Source organism: Vespa mandarinia, chromosome 7 (genome assembly GCF_050613455.1).
Source record: "Vespa mandarinia isolate Hongniang chromosome 7, ASM5061345v1, whole genome shotgun sequence".
Lineage (NCBI taxonomy): Eukaryota > Metazoa > Arthropoda > Insecta > Hymenoptera > Vespidae > Vespa > Vespa mandarinia.
Window position 1 is genome coordinate 3,021,343 of NC_140816.1, and position 20,662 is coordinate 3,042,004.

The window sequence follows — 20,662 nt, forward strand, 5'->3', positions numbered from 1 at the left end:
GTCATGCATGCTTCGTGAATCCTACCGAAAAGACTGCGATTTCTTCGACCGCTTACACCACCTCCCAACCTTCCTTACCATACCTTGCCTCACCTTACCTTATTCTTTTCTTTTACTAGCGGAAACAGAAGGAGAGGAGAATCTCTCGGCTCGATCGCTTACTTAATCTTTTTGCTCTCTCTCCCTCCTCCCTCTCTCTCTCTCTCTCTCTCTCTCTCTCGTGCATATATGTATACATACATAGGACCGAATATATATGCATATATCTATCTAGAATATCTACCTATGTATATTTTTTCTTTTATTCTTCTACAATTGCACAACATTTCTAGATCTTCGAATGAGATTAAAAAACATCAGCCGATGCATCTACGAGACTTAAAAAGTCTTTAGATAATGTCAAGAGGAGTTTACAAAGAATGAGATTCCTCGAGATGGTGCCAAGTAGATAGGAACGGCGACACTACGATATCTATCGCGTTGGAAAATTTTTTTTTTATCGAATACGAGAAGAAGTAGAAGGTAGAAGATAGAAGTAGAAGAAGTAGAAGAAGAAGAAGAAAAATAAGAAGAAAAATAAAGAGAAATTTCATTCTCCGTAGAATCGGAGATGGTCCTCGATGTTAGTCCTTTATAAGAGCCCACCCCTCACCACAGAGTCCACTCCTCTTTTCCCTTCGATGTCTCTTTATTCATCTTCCTCTCGCTCCGATCGGCCCTTCCTCGCGTCGCGATTCTTATCCCTTCTTTAGTGGTGAGCAAAGAAGTTGTCTCTCGGTTCCCAAGTCGAGTTATGCCTACAAGAGAGAGAACAACTACCGCGAAATAGCCGACTATCCGAAGGGGCCGCCGGTAAATAACTATAATTTCTTTCGGAACCAGCTACATTCGGGGGTTGAGTAGGCCGAGAAAGAAAGAAGAGGAGGGGCGAAGAGAGAAAAGGAGAAAGGGAGATAGAGAAGAAGAGAGATAGAAAGAAGAGGAGAGGGGAAGGTAGAAACGAAGGAGGAGGAGAAGGAGGAGAAGAAGAAGAAGAAGAAGAAGAAGAAGGAGGAGGAGAAGGAGGAGGAAAAGAAGACGAAGAAGAAGAAGAAGAAGTGAGGTTAGGTCCGCGGGGCTGACCAGATGAAGTAGAAAGTGGAGGGGATGAAAGCGGGCCCAACCGAGTGCATCGACCCTTACTCTTAGGTCAACTACCCCACGAACGGACGAACGAAACCGCGAACGAACGAGTGAGCTCTCGCGCGCGCGCATGCACGGACAACGAACACGCGAATGGCAGAGGTGCAGACGTATGTACGAACTCGTAGAATGGACAGACGAATCGAGAAACTCGAAGGAGAGACGTGTAACGTGCATCGGAGTAAGGTATATATGTATATCTACAAGAGAGAAGAAACGCGTGATACCCGAATGCGAATACCGTTGCTCCGGCGCGATACTAAGAAAAATCTACCGTCTTCGAAGGGAAGGCATCTCGCGAAAGGTGCCGAGGGGGTTGGTGCGATCGCAAATGCGATGCGAGCTGATGTAAGAAAAGAGAGAGGGAGGGAGGAAAGGAGGGAGAAAGAGAAAGAGAGAACAGGCCTTATAGGAATTACGAAGGAGATCTTTCGATCATAAATCAAATGCCACGCAACGACTCGCGCTATCTTGCCGTTGCAATAAGTTTTCAATAAGAGATAATGCATATTAGTCGATCCATTCCAAATCAATCGATCTCGCGAACGATGAAAGAGAGAAAGAGAGAGAGAAAGAGAGAGGGAGTTTTACTTTTTGGTGATGACGAAAGGATAAAAAAATATTTCCTTCGAATTCCTTTGACAGAAGGAACGGTTCAAAGATTTCGAAGAAAATAATCTTACTTATTAACACGAACATCAACTTTCAAGGATACGCTTGTATTTAAATATTTGTATCTCTTACGAAAATTGTTATACATATACCATCGTTCTCTCTCTTTCTCTCTCTCTCTCTCCCTCTCTCTCTCACTCTCTCTCTCTCTCTTTTCTCAACTTATTGAATTATACATGATACGAGTTTACATCTCGCTTTGAAAAATACTCCTCGGTGATTTTCCACATGATCCATAGTATCAAATCGAGCTCTACGAATTCCATTGATGGCACAAATTCCGATTAAAGTTTTGTGGTATATCGCGTCGTTCTTTAATTTCACCTCCAAAAGAAAGTACGCTCGAAATATACGAGTAAAGGCAATCACCAGTCGTAACGGTAGTAACGTAACAAGAGAACGTTGATTGGGACGATTCGGAGAGATGCAGCAACAGGTACCCACATACGAGAATACAAAATGCATACAATCGTATACGTAGTACTTTCTCGGGTCGAGTATGAATCGCTCAAGAGAAACAATCGTGATAACGTTATTTATCTCTCGCTCTCTGGCGTTGTGGCCTTCAAATTCAAATTAAGAGGAACGAGAATTCTCGATGCAAAACGGCTAATTTGCCTTTCACGACTGTAGCGAACAAGTGAGTTCGCGCAGTAGCCCGCAGCACTACGGTCTTCCATGCATCGACGAAAATCGACGAAGAAACCGGCAAAAGATCGAGGTTACTGCCCCGAACTTTCTAATATCGCATGCCCGCCAGTTCGACTTTATTGCATTGGTACAGCGCGTCCAATGTTGCCAGCGGGCAACGATGCTTTGCAACGAAATTTTCGAAAGTCACTATGACTTCTGACAAGAAGATAATCTGGTAGTGCATACATAAAGATAATATTGTATGCATACATGCATATATAATTTGAAGCGTAAATTAGAAATTAGGACGGGAGAGTCCGATACTCTCATTTTTATCGTTGCCACGAGTGTTACGTCGATCCTATCGACGAGAAGAGAATAGGGAGGCGCGGGGAGAGGGTAAAGGAGAAACAGCAGAGCAGTAATCGCGAAGCGTCAGATACCGGATGAAGGTTATAAATAAACCGTTTCGACGACGGCATCCATCCCGTCGCCTATGCAAATGAAAGAACTACGATCGGATCGACGAGCTCCATCTAATTATTCACTTTCTAGACGCCCTTCTTCCCCTCTTGATCTGCCATAACTATCGATCGAAAAGTAGGCCACCAGAGAGAAGAAAGAAAGAAAGAAAAAAAGAAAGAAAGAAAAAAGGAAGAAAGAAATGAAGAGGCAAAAGAAGAAAAAGAAGAAGACGTATATAAGACGGTTGATTGCTAGAAACGTCATTACTCATGTTGTCATTTTATTAAAGCATTTGTACGATAAAAGCTTTCATTACTCTTGGGAACTTTCGGGCAAACAACGTGCCCGTGTTTAGGCCGTACGAAACTAATCTTTTCGTTTTGAAATCTTTCTATTTTTTCATCTATTCGAGTTTCTGTCGAGATTAAAAAAGAGGAAAGAAAACTTCGTGAATAATAACAATCTATCAATCTACTTACCTATCTATCTATCTATCCATTTATCTATCTATATGTCTATCTGTCTATCTGTCTGTCTGTTTCCACCAATCGTTCCTTTCGTCAAACTAATAATGCGCAAAAAAGCAGATTCGTCTCTGGAATGGACGAGCTCTTTCGTGCAACAGTGAAACGAAGTTAAAAATAACGATGGTGCTGGTTGTACCACTTTCCAGAGTTATTTCAATCGCTCGTAGTAGTGGTAGTAGTAGTTTACTTCTTTTTTCGTAAATTGTACGAATTTAAAAATGTCAATCGAATGTATGTATCTTATATATATATACATATATATATATATATATATATATATATATATATATATATACGTGTATATATATGTCTATGTGTGTGTGTGTGTGTGTGTGAGTATGAGCCGAGACCATTGCGAAATTCTCCGATTGGTTCGTAACGCGATAGGTCATTGCGAATCAAATCGCATATAGAAAACCGATATATTGTAAAAGAATGCAAAGAAAAATGTCGACGTGGCAAACGACGAAATCTAAACCGTCGAAAATCGTGGAGAGAACGTAGAGCCCGCGCATACGGCCGCACGAGGTCGAAGGAGGAGAAGAGGAAGAGGAGGAGGAGGAGGAGGAGGAGGAAGAAGAAGAAGAAGAAGAAGAAGAAGAAGAAGAAGAAGAGGTGGAAGAGGAGGAGGAAAGGAAAGGAAAGGAAAGGAAAGGAAAGGAGTGGAGTGGAGAGGAGTGGAGAGGAGTAGAGAGGAAGGGAGGGTAGGAGCAAAAAAGCAAAGTGGAATCGGGCACACGCGGTTCGTGCAGACGGTTAAGGTCTAACGCAATTGCAGTTTGCCTCGTGGCTGCGTGCAGCGCGCGGTGTTGAGAAGGGAGTAAGCGAGGGGAAGAGGGCGGGGCGGCGGCGGGGGCTGGAGCGCAGCGCAGCGCAGTGACGGCAGCATAGGGGCAATAGAGGGCAACGCACCCGGTCAGCCTTGGCATGAATTGAGTCTAGCAACGCGAAAGTGAGGTTAGCCGATGCAGTTGCGCCGGCCAGATAGTCCTCTCCTTTGCAAAAGGGCGTATCTCCGGAATATTTCTGCTCGCTTCGATACCACCGCGCTTTCCCTTCTCCCACCTTTCTTTTTCATCTCTCTTCATCTTTATCATTATCTTCATCATCATCATCATCATCATCATCATCATCATCATCATCATCATCATCATCATCATCATCATCTTTTTCTTCTTCTTCATCTTTATAGCCATTCGTCATCATCATCATCATCATCATCATCATCATCTTCTTCTGTTTTTTTTTCTTTTCCTTTTTCTTTTTCTTTTTCTTTCGCATCGATGAAAATTCAATTTGCTATACTTTTAAATCTTTGTTTTAGACCAACTATCCTAATCTTTGAAGTAACAATTCTCTTTCCTCATCTTCGAAGTAGCAATTCTATTTTCTCATCTTCGAAGTAGTAATCCTCTTTTCTTCGGTCGATTCCCCACCACATAGCATTTCCATATTACGTTTTCTATTTTCCCCGATACTCTTTCACCGATCGTTATTTTTTTTATCGTGACAATTTATGTATATATGTATGTATGTATGTATGTATGTATGTATGTATGTATGTATGTATGTATGTATGTATGTATGTATGTATGTATGTATGTATGTATGTATGTATGTGTCCTATGTACATATACATATATATATATATATATATATATATATATATATATATTGGGTGAAGAAAGAAACGAACATCGCGTCCGTGTTCCGAGAAACGCCTTACGATACGTAAACTGCAATTTATGAGACTGCAATTGAACGACATATGTTAATTCCCAAGTCGATCGGGTCAACGATCTACCTTCGATCAGTCAAAATAAAAATAAAAAAGAGAAGAAAAAAAAGAAGAAGAAGAAAGAGGATGAGGAGGAGGAGGAGGAGGAGGTGGAGAAAAAATAAACGATGTATTTCATTCTACATATAATATGAAATATCATATTTAAATAGTATTTAAATCGATCCAAAGATTTCAATGAGATTAGTTAGAATCGAGGTCGAGAATCGAAAGCGCGAAAGAGTTTAGAGAGATATTAACTCTTCCTTTAGTAAAAAAGATAAAGGATGGAAATAGAAAAGTATATACATATATATATACATATATATATATGTATGTATGTGTGTATGTATGTATGTATATATGTATATATGTTGTACATATGTGCAATTCACGCGAGCAAGAATATATCCGATGTTCTTTCGCGAACAAGCGAGTACCGTTGCACGCGCTCTTCCTTCTTCGACGGTGCAACGAGAGGGGAATGCAGTCGTGGTAAAAGCAGACGGAAAGATAGATAGAGAGAAAGAGGGAGAGAGAGAGAGAGAGAAAGAGAAAGAGCGCGGTAGAAGCGTGGGGGAAGTGCAGGACGCGTCGAGCGGGATTGGAGAAGACGAAAAGCGCAGCACAGGGTGGGGGCCGCAGGCTGCTTTTGAAAAAACCGCGAAGCTTTAAGAAGGCACGCCATGCTCCCCACCACCGAGTACTACGCAGGCAACTAGCGCCCGACATAGACAAGCGCCGCGTTTTCCTATTACCCTTACAAATAGTTTCGCGTACGGTGATGATAGTTTTCCGATAGTCGTGCCGAACTTTACACCAAGTATCGTGTTTTTAATCATAGAAATATTTTCTCTTATATTTAAATTTTAATAGGATCTTTCTTCTATTTTTTTTTTTTTTTATTGCTATATATATATATATATATATGTATATATATAATATAATATAATATGCCCTTTTTTATCATTAGGATCATTAAAATGGTCAAATACGACGATCTTTCGCGGAAAATTCTATTTTGCGATATCTTATAACATAGAATAAAAATTATATAGCTTCCGATCTAATAGAGAGCATTCTCTTCAATTTTAATATATTTTCTTGATATCAATGTACTTAATATCAATCGTCGAAAATCATTTGCTTATATAATTTCTTTTTTAATTTTCGCGTACGCGATCTTAGAAATCGATAAAAACGTGTGATACGTATAAGTGTATAAATATATTAACGTGTTGCAAATGAATAAGTGCGTACGACGCGTTTATTGCAAAAGTGTGAATAAAACATGCACGTATATTCGGTTAGAATAATGTTTTTCAAGCGATCAAGAAAGTGTATCTTTCTAAATAGAACGTCCTTCTCCGTACGAATTCGTGAAGAGTCGAGGGGAAGGTATCGTTTGAAAATAGTTCGCACAAGAATTGTGCCTGAAACGAGGACGAGGATATTTCTTTCATACGATTTTAACGGATTATTTCATCTTTCCGAGCATCGCGAGTACGGTCAATAGGTAATTTAGTTATTTATTTAACGTTATCATTCCTACTTTCGAGCGAGCTCGAAACCCTAAAAAAAAAATTTGTCGATTCGTGCCAAGATTCGGAAAGGTAAGGTTGAATCTCTTCTTGTTCACACTATTTTCTCGGTATAATTTAGAACACGCAGTTGCATCAGCTAAACCAAGCCCGCGTGCATATATACATTTCGAAATACTTCGAGTATGTCGAACAAATGTTGACTTTGCGATCGGACGTTTATGCGATTTTACATTATGTACAATCCGGGTCGTAGAATATTAAAAAGAGCGAAAATAAAAAAAAAAGAAGAAAGACATTTTCTTGATCGATTTGATTTCAGGCGAGACACGTGTCTTGCTCTCCGCTCTAAAAAAAAAAATAAAAATACAGAAAACATAAAAAAGTAAATGGATACAGTAATTAAAAAAATAAATACAATATTTAATTCTTTCTTTTAAAAGTAACAATAAAAAGAATAACAATAAGAAAAATAAACTATAGTATATAGATACAATGATACAATAAATGATTCGTTCGTGCAAGGGCCGTTCCTCAAAATTCCATTAAAGGCAAAGCAAAACACGAGTTATCATGCAACAGGTTGTTTCCTTGTTACTCTTACACAGTCGCCCGACAAGGCGAAACAACAGCGCGATACCTGACTCAACTTGACTCATTGTCAGCTCCGAACGCAAAGTCCACGCCGACAGAGCGTAGACTCCTAAGTCAACATGTACCGGCCCTTATCGCTTCGTGAGACTTGTCTGATGCATAGTTTTTTGAACTCCGTTATCAGCCACCCTGTGATTTCTGTCGCAACCTCAAACTCTAATCGCAAAACTTGTCGTCGAAAGAGTTACGAATCGACAAAATGAAAAAGCACATTTTTATAATCAGTTTGTTTCAATAATTTTTAAATGACGCAACGATATCTGTTATCATTTTTATACAAAAAAAAAAGAAAAGAAAAGAAAGAAGAAGAAAAAGAGAAAAAGAAAAAAAAGAAATTAATTCGAACAGAAAAGAATCGTTTTAGGAATTATTTAGACGTCATAAAAGTTACGGATATTTTGGTACTTAGATACATGTACGTTAGGTGAACACGCATGGACACACCTTAATCGCGAGCACATCGCGTGCAACTCGTGCAATTCGTGCAGTCAGCACAGCCTGCACATACTTCGGCCGTACCGAATGCAAGGTGACGGAGATGCACGCACGGCTTTATTCCTTTGCAACTTGACACACTCGTTTAATCATATATGTATGTATGTATGTATGTATGTATGTATGTATAATACCGACTTCGAATCTCCGCTGGTCGAATGTTCGAACATGAATTTCAGAGCAAATCGCTCTTTATTCTATTCATACTATTATTTTAAAAACGTGTACGTTTTTACCGCTTGCGGCTGTTCGATTTCTCGCGTGACTTTACGTATATACTTTTAAATCGATAACAATATGGGATAATAGTTTATAAGACAAAGTGAAATATTCTTTGAAATCACCGGATGAAAGAGAGAGAGAGAGAGAGAGAGAGAGAGAGAGATTTAACAGTAAAGATAAAAATTGGAGATATAGAAATGGAGGAAATTGATTAGAAATATGGATTTGTCAACAATTACCGTCGTCTTTTCAACAAGAACAGACAATCGTCTTTTCGAAAAATGAATATTTATTTACAAAAGATCTGTATTCAATTTGAATATAACTTACAGTCAGTCATATTTATAGATTTCAAATATGATTTCTCGTTAACATGTTAAATATCATCGTAGATATTTGATATTTGGCAAAACGTGAGATCGCAACATATAATAATTTCTCCTGGGCATGATTTGCACTATCGCTTCTCAAAACGTATTAATATTTTCTTCGTTTGCTCCACTCTTATCACACGTTTTATTTCGAAACAATTTTTATCATAACAGCACGTACATTAATATTGAAAACTCGTAATGACATTACCGTGAGGATGTTTAAATAGATTGTTTCAGATTTCATTTTCCATGAAATATAGATTGATAAATCATATCGAATTAAGCAAAAATTTTCTTGAAGGACTTTTGTAAATACATTCAAAAATATCGTAACACGAAAATTTAAAAAAAAAGAAAAAAAGAAAAATAATGAAAGAAAAAGATAAAAATCTCGATGTCGGAGAATAAAAAATTGCAATGGGAAATACATACTGTCCAATATTTTTATATTGTGTAATCTCAGCGTCATTGTGCAGCAAAATAGTCGCAATACTGAAGAAAGCACGTAAGTTGCATTTATATTTTATGAAAAGATGTGTCTTATAACTAAATAAGCACCCCACATAAACATACGATATTGTTAGTTTCTCCAATTTGATTACGCGCGAACAAATTTGTAATTCTAAGTAAGCAATTTAAAACTTTATTACAAAAAACTTTTCACGCTTACAAAAAACAAATTATCTATCCAATATGACGGATACGTAATTTATAATTTTCAAGATTATATGTATGTACAATCAAATTCTATCGCACGCAATTATTTTATATTAAACTATATGTTTGTACCCATATTGCTATCTAGAAAAATATTAGTCTTTAAAACGGTGAATTCATTCCAAGTTTTGTACCAAATTCCAAACGGGCCCTCTTTTGATATCTAACATTTAGTCTGAGGACACAATATTAAATATAATTGTAATTACAGTAATGTATAATTTGAAATAAATAGATGAGTTACTCACTTTATTTCTTGCCATTTAACAAGTTCATTAATTGCAAAAACCAATGGTAAAGAAATTAAGTACGATAATGGTAGATGTAGAGAAAAATTTTCTATTTGTGGTCCCTCCTCTCTTACAAATTGGCAGAACACATGCCCTGAGAATGCTGCTTGTGCACATATTCTAAATATATCACAAATCTTTGTCATAATCGTAGTTCTTTAAAATTTCGCAAAAGAAAAAAAAAGAAAAGAAATATCATAGTAATACTTACATTATAAATGCGCTAAAAAACCACAAATAATTATTCGTAGATCTTTTTTTCCAAATGGAATATTCTCTATGTACAAATCCTATTGATATTGTTACTAAAAAAAAAGAGAAATAATTAAAATATAGTTTAAAATACTACCAGCACATTGAATACATAAAAATATATATATATATATTGTGATATATACCATAATGTAAAACTAATATTGCTAAAGCAAAATGCTGTATCGCCAACATAACATTTGGCTTAGAACCCCAACCACCCCAAATATCTTTCCCGTGTAAATCAGGATATATATAAACACACTTAGAATCGGTTGTAACATACATCGGACATAAAACCAAAAAAGAAATATACTGTGATAAAACTACCGTTACAATAGTAGGCAAGAATTTACTACCATAACACCACAATACAAAAATTGCAACCTGTGAATAAAGAAAATTCATTTTATTAAGAACAACATAAAATGAAATGAAATTAAAATACGAATATATTACCTGTCCGTTTATTATGCATTGATTCTTTCCTGTTGCTCTTTGCATTATAGTAGAATCCATAGGAGTAGCTATCATGGATATTGATAAAACGGGTATAATCAAACAGCTCAACCATACAATTTGATATACAGACAATAAAGGCGGTAATAACAAAATAGCAGATATTGCTTGCGCAAATGAAAGAGTAACTGTACAGCACAACCAAAATTGTACACAATTCCATAAACATTTCATATAATGACGTGCCTAAGGAGAGAAAATGCAATTATTAATTATTATTATTATTATTATTATTATTATTATTATTATTATTATTATTATTATTATTATTATTATTATTATTATTATTATTATGATTATTATTATTATTATTATTATTATTATTATTATTATTATTATTATTATTATTATTATTATTATTATTATTATTATTATTATTATTATTATTATTATTATTATTATTATTATTATTATTATTACTATTATTATTGATTATTATTATTATTATTAGAAATACAAATAAAAATACAATGAAAAGGTTCTAATCACCTCCATGATAAGATGAAAAATAGTAATTGGATCTTCGCGCTTTACACTCAATGAACAAGCGATAGAATTTAAAGCTCTGCTTAAATCAACAGGAGATGGCCCTTGATCAGGCCTAGTTTGTGCCAATACTGGTATTTTTTGACACACTTGTGGGTATAACGGTTCTACTGCAACTCTAGTATAATGAAGATAAAGTTTTCAATCTACAATTACAAATTAAAATTTCAAATGCATTATCGCTTGAAAATATGACTTACGCAGCATCGGCTTGCATAAAAATAGACATATTTTCAGCATTAGCAGATGATCCAAGAACGCATACGACTTCGCCATAATCTTGCATAATATGCAACATTTCTCGCGTTACAGTAGTATTGCAATCGGTAAATAAAGATACTAACAAAGGTACATTATCTATTAACTCTATATGAGGTCGTATTTTATCGATACCTCGCGGTAATTTAGCCTGCGGAAAAATATATGATTCATCATTGATAAAATTTATATTTTAATTATAAATTTTAACTTACTCGATTAGATAAATCAAAATGAACGGGCGCACTTTGCTCTGTGCTATCAGTAAGGCAACTTAAAGATCGCCAAGCCTCCTGACCAGATCCTAAATCAACACTGTGCATGAGCACACTGTTTTCGCTTCTTACAGTGTCATGTTCCCTGTATCATGATTATTGAAAAATTACTTCGTCATTTAGAAATGAACTTGATAATTAATCTGCAAAATATTTATAAATGGCAATAAAGAACATACTCATAAATCATGCACATAACTTGTTATAAGTGCAAGAGTTGTGAATGAACCTAAGTAAAACTGTTTTATAAAGATGAAACAAAATTGGGGGGAAAAAAATATTTCTGTTTCTCGATCAAATATTAATTAAAATCTTAAAACAAAGTAAATCATAAAAATTATGATATTTGAATTACGATAATTCATAAAAAAAAAGAATGGCAAATTTTAAATTAGAATTTTAAACTAATGTAAACCTATGGCTCATGGTGCTTTTGGCTTGAATTGGTCCGGTATAGTTCCATTCAGCGGGTTCGTCTTCAAACCTCACGGTAGACATATCGGTATTTATAGCACTTGGTGCAGACATACTCATCGCTCGACTGCTGTCCAAGTTACTACTATAACAAAATATAGATTCGATTAAGTTGTTATTATTATAATTCAATTACGTTGTTTTATATTCTTTATGCTGATAAATAATTTCATATTGCAAGCACACTAAAGCAGCTACATTGCAGAATTATAGAACATAATCTATTTCATACAATATATTATAACAGTTTTATTTGTTTGTGTTTAAAATAAAAAAGAAAAAAAAAGAAAATTTTAAATTTAATTCTAAATCGAATAAGAACAAAATACTATATTAATATAATAAATAAATATTTTCATTATTCTAATATTTATTAAGTATACTAATAATGACGAAACGATGAAATGACATTTTCTAAGCTTACCATGAGTCAGAAAAAAATGATAAGATTAAATCTTAAAAAGTCTTTATGATTGATAGTGTATTTATGATAAAAAAAATAACGTGTAACATACCGAGGAGATATACGATTAAGCAAGTGGCTGGCCTCATCCATGCAAGAGTATTTATGCTGATGGGATTGCGTTGAGGGAGTGGGTGAGGACATGGCTGCTGCCTGGCTCACCCAACAACCCACTGGACTCTCTGACCTGGTATCGATGTGTTAGTTACGTTTGCTTAGTTATGCATTTAATAAATGTCAAATAATAAAATAACAGAAAACATGTAGTTATTGCTATTATGGGATATGTGCATGATTATGAATTTATTTATTAGATATATTTCGAGGTACAGAATCGTCAATTTTATGAAAATACCTGAATGTTATTGCACTTTGATTATATGAAAGAAGCCCATAATTTATAAATTAAATAATTTTTTTTAATAAAAAACCACTTGAGAGAGATGATATTCAACTGTAACCAATCATTGTTAAATTTCACAAAAAAAATTAACGAATAATGTTAATAATAAAAACATAAAAAATAAGTGTTTATATGTATATATATATATATATATATATATATATATATATATATGTGTGTGTATTTATAAGATACACGAAACAAGAACATGCCTCAAACTTCTTTTGTAAATTGTTTACTAGATCTTTTTCCCATTTAAAAAAAAAAAAAGAAGCCAAAAATTTGCAAATAATAAATATATAAGATTACGATTGTTTACCTAGTCCTCTCTGTGAGCAATGATATGTGACAATTCCATCCACTCTCAAGTCCCATTTTTTCCGAGAATACACGAGAACGTAATTCATTTTCTTTACTGAAATGAACGAATCTTATGCAGGCTCTTTCTAACTGTTCAATCAACTGAACCTGGTAAGTACATGATAGATAAACACAAATAAATTTATGGATATAATTTCATTAAAAAAACAATATTTTACCATGTCAGTCTGAGCTTGATACTGCATAGTTACCATTCCTATAAATACTTGATTACATTGAAGTTCAAAACAACTTTCAACATCATTTACATCATCATCATTATTTTCATTACATAATAAGGAATCTGTAATAAAAATATATATAAATATACATTTGAACATAATAAATTGTATAAAATAGATTAAATGCAAATTTTACCTGTAGAATGAAATTGTCCAAGCATTCCCTTTATTTTAGGGTCTAGAACATTTCTAAAATCCCATGGTAAAGGAGTTGGACTTCTATGTGGAGTATATAAATGTTTACTATCTGCAGGAAGTTCTATATATATTTCTGACATTCTCTTATTAACACCTTTAGTTAATGGTCTATAAGCAAATGCAGTACAATATGATGTTAAACTTGTTCTTTGATAAAAATCTTGTACTTTTTTCCTAAATAATATATAATTAATATATTTATATAGATAAAATTGTTGTAACTGTATTATAAACTTATTGTGTTAAGATTAATCATGAGAAATATACCTATCGGACGCAGAAAGGGGACAAAGATCGTGGCCATCCCAAAATTCAATACACGAATCTAGAATTATATCTGCAGTACCTTGTGTTAACAATTGTAAACTACCGCCACTACGTTCTTTTACTACCACAGCAACCATATGCGGAAATGGAAATTTCAACTTTGTTGCAATACTCAGAGAACGTGCAAATTTAATATCTCTTTTAACTTTGTCTGCTTGCTATAAATTGGGATTAGTCAATCATATTTATTAAAAGTTCAAGAATAAAACATATACAATGTGCTGTTTTGTAATGTATATACATACCACATGTCTGAATGTAGATAATTGCCTTTCTAATTGAAATATTTTTTGTGCTTGATCTCGAAAACCAATTTGCTTCGCCAATTCGCATAGGCATCTAATAATACAAGAAAAAAGATTCTAATGCAATTCTTGAGTTAGCAAATTATAATATAACTATAATTATATATATCATTAGTATAAATATAATTATAAAATATATTATACATTATATACTACAACTAATATAACTATAAAATATACCGTCTATTTGTAACCGGCACAAGATTTTCGTTATAGACAGCTTCACAAGTAACATGACAACAAAATTGAGTATAATGTTCTTGAGTTTCCATATTACATGTGTTCAAAAGAATTGCTAAGCCTAGAGGTTTCAATGAATTTAAATGTTGTCTCCAAGAATGATCGTCAAATTGCAAACGAAATGGTAGGGCATGGTCATGTGTAAGATCCAATACTTCTGCTGTGGAATGAGATATCTCTACAAAAAAAGGAAAAAAAAATTTATTATAATGAAGATTTTTACTTTTTTATTATTCAAAAATATTACCATGTTGTACATAACACGTTCTATTGGAAATTTCTTTTGTATTCTCCTCATTGGGCATAGATTCTGTTGTTTTTCCTAAACTGCCAGTGCTAATGGAAGATAATTATATGATAAATCCCATGCTTTTTTTATGTTATTTGTATATATTATTCAGATGTATTTATTATTAACCTTGAAGCTGCTGATAAAGTATTGGAATTATGTAGGAAGAAAACCTTTTCTGCAGTTGGATTAGGCCAAGAAAGAATGCCTTTCTTATCTACACAACATAATGCCTAAAATACATAGCTTGTATCAGACTTTTTGGTATCTTCATATATTATGATGTTAACACATTCGTGGATATTCAAAGTACTTGTGCTTATTGAATAATATATTATATAAATATACTGTGATTATACAACTGACCTGTATATTTCATATTTTACAAAATATCATGACTTTTTCTGTGCATAAAATATCTATTCACGTTGTGTCCATGGATGTGTTAACATTTAACATATATAATTCCACATACTGTGACAGAACCCAAAACATGAAGAATGTTTGCAGATCTTGACATCATATGCTCTTTCCCACAAAGAATATTTAAAAAGTGTTCCTTCAATTCAAACCAATTATAAATTATTTCAGGATGACTTGGAGTAGAAATATCTGCATCTTCAAAAGGATCTACAAACTACATGTATTATCTGCATGATTATAATGATCTTTTAATAATATGAACAAATCGTGAGATCGTTATATACTTTATATACTATATAGTTACAATATATATTATAATAACAAAATTCTAACCTGAAGTTTTTTTGAAGACTGATAAAGCTTGCATAGTGCTTTGAAACGTGCCATTCCTAAACAGTTCAGAAAAATCCAGCAAGTAGGAAAGATTATTGGTAATAATGGAAGAGTCACTGCTACTGGTTGTAGTAGAAACATTTCAATCCAGCTTCCTATACCAAAGAGTTCTGACAGATATAAGTAACGAAACAAATTAATGGCCACAATGGTAGTTAAAATAAGTGGATAGGCCAATTGTTCTATATAACAGACCATCACAAGGAAACGTTTGCGATTATGATACGTAACAGGCCTATCAAGAGCCTGATCTAAAGCCATTCTAAGATTTGTCAAATATGGAGTTTCTTGTAATTTGTATAACTTATTTTTCAAAGGTAGCCTTGCTTGCGGCGTAGAAAATATTTCATTTACACTATGGACTGGTGGACTATAAACTTCTTGTGTATGCAAAGCTGATGCGTCAGGATCCTAGAAATAAGTATAGTACATAAATCATTAATTTTTGGAAAAAAGGTTAAGTCATGAAAAACTCACATTATATGGAATACAATAGCCAGGGGACTGTTGACCAGGTTTCATCACAATTATGTCTCCAACAACTAATAACGCCCATGGTAAATTAACTATTTGGCCATCGCGATATGTCCATTGTAAAGTTAAACATGGTGATAAAGGTGTACATAAATGTGGATAATTTTCAATATTCCATGTACATCTAGCTTGTGCATCTAAAATATAACAATATAAAATTAATTCTCTAATTTTACTAACATATATAAAGTATATAATAATTAATTGTTCTTCAAGTTGACATACTCTCAAGTTGTTTCAAAAGAACGTAAATTCTACTAGGAATCTCATTATGACGTAGTTTGTTATCTGATACAACTAGAATAAAATTTAAAATTGTTAAGCAGCAAATGATTAATCCTTCGTATGGCAGTGTTGAGTACCTATAATAGAACATTTGTATATTTCAACATTTATAATGGATAGTCTATAAAATAAAACGTATTTTATATTTTATATCTCGTACCATGTTTCACCTGTAGACAGATATATAATAATAAGTGTGAGCCCATTGATTAACAATGCAATTGCTGATGTCCAACAAAGGGTTGTATATTGACTACGATGATGTAATGCATCCTTCAGCCAAGCTTTGTATCTTCTAAACATACATATGTTATATGTCAAATTATATAACATATAATCATAACATAAACAAGCAGTCAAAATAGAACTTTCAAAGAAAAATTGCCGATATTTTAAAATCTTAACAAATCCTTTTGATCAGCATTGTGTCAGCCTTGTCTATTTTTGATTAGTTTGAGGTTTCAATAGTGACAATTGACCAAACTGGACTGTAGTTAGCTCTAAGTAAATAACATGCAATCGAACATTATTAATCAGTAAAAAAGTAACGTTTAATATTCGATTACTTGTTTCTTCTGCATTCATCTTCGTAATCTTGTAAAACGCATTTAATATCACTCTGTAAAATACTCAATGCTGCAGTTGTAGACAATCCAAGATCTGTCTTATATTTTCTATCTTCTATATTTTCATTTGTTTTTTCCGAGAGCTTCCTTATCCGTTCACTGTCCATATTTTAAATTATAAAATGAAATAAGCCGTATGCATAAGACATTTTTTTCACCGCAACTGTAACGAGCAACAATAGGCAACGATCGACAACTACCACGTTCAGTTTATGGTAGGGATAAAAGCGTGGGAGTATTGTAAAAACAATAACCTTCTCCAAAGGTAGTAGCGGCAAAAGAGAAGCTTGATATTCGATTATGCTTATTGGTTGCAAGTCATGTGACTTGATTATATCGATTCATAGCCAATAACTAATCAGTCGATGAATCGATTATTAGTATGAAGAACGTGATTGGTTAGACGTTCTTTACCCACGAACTAAAAATAATCGCAAATAATTTAAATTTTTAAAGTGTATGCGAAAGGTTATATTTCAAATTATCTTATAATAAAAACAATAAATCAGTACAATGTTCACGTAAAAATAATCATTTATTTTCATAATATTTTTATTGAATCATTCGTTGTTTTTAATTAACCATATATATATGTATTTATGTATATGCGTACATAAAAATAAAAATTTAATCTATATTCATTGAAACGCTGTTTCTACATCTTTGCGAATAAATAATGCTAAACTTGCAGCTGCAAGACCTGTAGCATGGCTGTCACATCCAAAATCGGTATTCATATTACTTTTCGGTATAAATTCTCCATAACTGTTAAAGAATTAAAAAAATTCAAAAATATTTATTTTATGGTAACAAATAAATAAAAAACCAAAAGATACACATATATACTCGCATACCCAAATGCACTGTAACAACCACTAGGATGAGACCAGCTTAAAATTAAATTCTCATAATGTTTATCCATGAATTCCAAATATCCTTCTGATCCACATAAAACAACTATAATTCAAATGACATACAAGGATCAATTTTAGAAATGACTCTGTTATAAATAAACATCATAATTCTTTACCTTGTTCCATTAACAGATCTCGCGTATTATAAGGAAATCCAATCGCTTCAATGTCAATCATATCTTGAAGAATACGAGAACAATAAATAGGTAACAATTTTAAAAAAGGTACCATTTGATTTTCCTTACATCCCATCTACAATATTCATTTACATTTATATAACGTTACCATATTTTTTTCTTCAATGAAATATTTAAACAACTGTTTATTTGTAAACTTACTGCTCTTAAAGTTTGTATAATAAGTAATCTATGCGTAAGAGGATATCCTTTTGGATTATCTTTATTCATTATTATTTGTATGCATTTGGAAGGTATTGAACATTTGTTATAAAATTTTTGTTTAACAATTCCGACAAGACAATAATCACTTTCGAATTCTTTAGGTCTTCCTTTCATTATTAAATCTTCTTCATTCGCATACGATAATCCTTGAGATGGAAGAGGTAGCGCCGCACCCAAAGTTCGATTTTTCCAAGATATTTCTCGTATCCAAAATTTTGGATCATTCAATACTTTCTTTACTAGTAATCAATATTTTCATAATATTGTTATATATTATATATTATATAACTTAATATTATATAAATTAATATTATATAATAATTTATATATTATATAAATTAACATGCAAGATATATTTATATATAAATTACAAGATAAACATAAAGTAGTTGAATACTTACACATTTTCATTTCTTCATTTATCGGAATAATTACGTTTGTTAAAAGTTTTTGCGTTGAATAAGAAAATTCCAATAATTTTCTCAGATCATAGAGACACGTTTTGTCAAGATAACAAGTATTTTCATGCAAAAGTGTTTTTACTAGAAAGACTGTTCCGAAGAATATATATATATATATATTTTTTTTTTTGTACGTGAAATATTTTTACATACATTATTGATATAAATTATATATTATTTACAACATATTATTGATATAAGTTTGATATAAATTGCTTTTCTGTACATATATTGTAATACTCTCACCTTCTGTTAAAGTAATCGCATAAATAGTACCAATCGTCATCTGTTGCGGTCGTTTATGTATGTATTTGATAACTTTAAAAAGAGCATTCAATTTGAGATCTGAAAGAAATTGTCCATTTATAAGCAATATAATAACAGATCAATAATATGACAACATTAATATATGCCCATAATTGTACAGTTTATTCGTGTATTTCATAAATACATAAATAAAATATAAAATTTTATATTTTTAAAAATATGACTTGCCGATTATTAATTTGTATATAATTAACTAAATATCACTACTATCTTCTGCAATAAACATAATAATTATATATAAATTTATCGAGAGGAAGACAGGATATTTTTCAATATTTCAATAATAATTAAAATGATCATAATTTAGTCACTATATCATTTTATCAAATATATATGTATGTATATACGCGTAACATAGTGGGCATATCTTACAATGAAACTAAAATTATAATTTTACATAAAAGGAAAGAAACAATTTCTACTTTTGTTTTACTATTATTTTTTGCGATATCATATAATTTTGTTTAACTGTAGTATCAATTAATTTAATGAGTTGTAACAATACCAAAATCGGTATAGTCAAGGTCTCCTTTGGCTTTGACTATGAAGCATCCCAGGATAGCAAAGATCAATAGAACGCACTTAATTCTTTGAACACTCCACTCCATCGGGGAACATCCACGACTGAGAAGAGGATCATTCGCAATTCTGGCTTTATAGTCTCCCCAACGTTTGTCGTCAATGTACATACAGCCTAAACTTAACGTTATTTATCGCAAGTAAGTTCATCCTCGAGACGCAGCCGCAGCAATACTAACGATTACACCTTTTTCTTCATGAACCCGACGTGTCTTATTCGAGAAATCTTTCACTTTAAATCCAGACTCTTCACGAGGGATTACCATTGATTTTATCAACACCTACGCGTTCGGAAGAAACGTTGTGTCTGAGAACAAATACGAATTCGTGGAGAAGATAAATTTCGTAAAATTACAAAATAGAAAAAGTTAGATATTTTATATTTTATATATATAAAATATCAATAAACAAAATATAATTTCACTTAACTCCTGATGGTTACCATATATGAAAATTTGTAATTTATAAATATCTAGGTTTATATATATATATTTTAACAATGATGTAAAATCGACTTAGCAAAAAATTTGTACTTTTTATTTAAATATATATTCTATTTATTCTTTTATAATGCATCAAAAGTTCGATAATGATATAATTCTTTTTCTCTTTTGTATTATGACGTTTTTATCTTTTATTTACGACAAAAGCTACTACAATATATACTTAGAAAATAAATTTGTTCTAATTCTTTTTTAAGATTTTGCATCTTAATTAAATATAATATTAACTCAGACTCAGCATTCTTCTTTATTTTTATACATACCTTTATTCATAATCTTCCTTATAGTTTTATATGAAGAATACTAGGCCAAACACGAGATTTATCATATTGCGTATATTTTTATCAATACGTCTTTTAGGATATTCCTTAAATATACTAAATAAGTCATTAGTATTGGGCAGGTCTAATGCCTAGTTTTATAATATTGTAATAATTGGAATGTCCACAATAATCAACAATATGATCGCTATTAGAGAACTTCGTAAATACATAACGTATATTGTTATTACAATTA

General features: G+C 32.5%; 2 protein-coding genes across 5 annotated transcripts; both read right to left on the reverse strand.

Annotated features, from left to right (window-relative positions):
• Nucleotides 1–6,890: 6,890 nt before the first annotated feature.
• l(2)k05819 (transmembrane protein 94-like protein l(2)k05819) lies at nt 6,891–17,221 on the reverse strand. 4 transcript variants are annotated; one of them, XM_085658438.1, is made up of 24 exons: nt 16,902–17,221; nt 16,496–16,630; nt 16,276–16,412; nt 15,994–16,187; nt 15,457–15,927; nt 15,176–15,337; nt 14,830–14,933; nt 14,659–14,747; nt 14,352–14,589; nt 14,112–14,205; nt 13,807–14,024; nt 13,478–13,713; nt 13,279–13,403; nt 13,059–13,207; nt 12,389–12,523; nt 11,815–11,955; nt 11,340–11,484; nt 11,067–11,275; nt 10,810–10,984; nt 10,261–10,506; nt 9,948–10,188; nt 9,761–9,854; nt 9,508–9,669; nt 6,891–9,434 (listed from the first exon to the last, which is right to left on the reverse strand). In XM_085658438.1, exons 1-24 carry the CDS (start codon nt 17,066–17,068, stop codon nt 9,362–9,364), a joined length of 4,140 nt encoding a protein of 1,379 aa, XP_085514564.1. In that variant the 5' UTR covers nt 17,069–17,221; the 3' UTR covers nt 6,891–9,361. The 4 variants fall into 4 exon arrangements, with proteins under 4 accessions (XP_085514564.1, XP_035719383.1, XP_085514566.1 ...); XM_035863490.2 differs by having other exon boundaries at nt 11,815–11,958; XM_085658440.1 differs by lacking the exon at nt 12,389–12,523.
• A 279-nt stretch (nt 17,222–17,500) lies between these two features.
• Nucleotides 17,501–19,753, reverse strand: LOC118440474 (UPF0764 protein C16orf89 homolog). Its single transcript, XM_085658441.1, has 7 exons — nt 19,570–19,753; nt 18,984–19,082; nt 18,678–18,827; nt 18,214–18,515; nt 17,992–18,127; nt 17,816–17,918; nt 17,501–17,726 (listed from the first exon to the last, which is right to left on the reverse strand). Exons 1-7 carry the CDS (start codon nt 19,751–19,753, stop codon nt 17,600–17,602), a joined length of 1,101 nt encoding a protein of 366 aa, XP_085514567.1. The 3' UTR covers nt 17,501–17,599.
• Between the last annotated feature and the right edge of the window lie 909 nt (nt 19,754–20,662).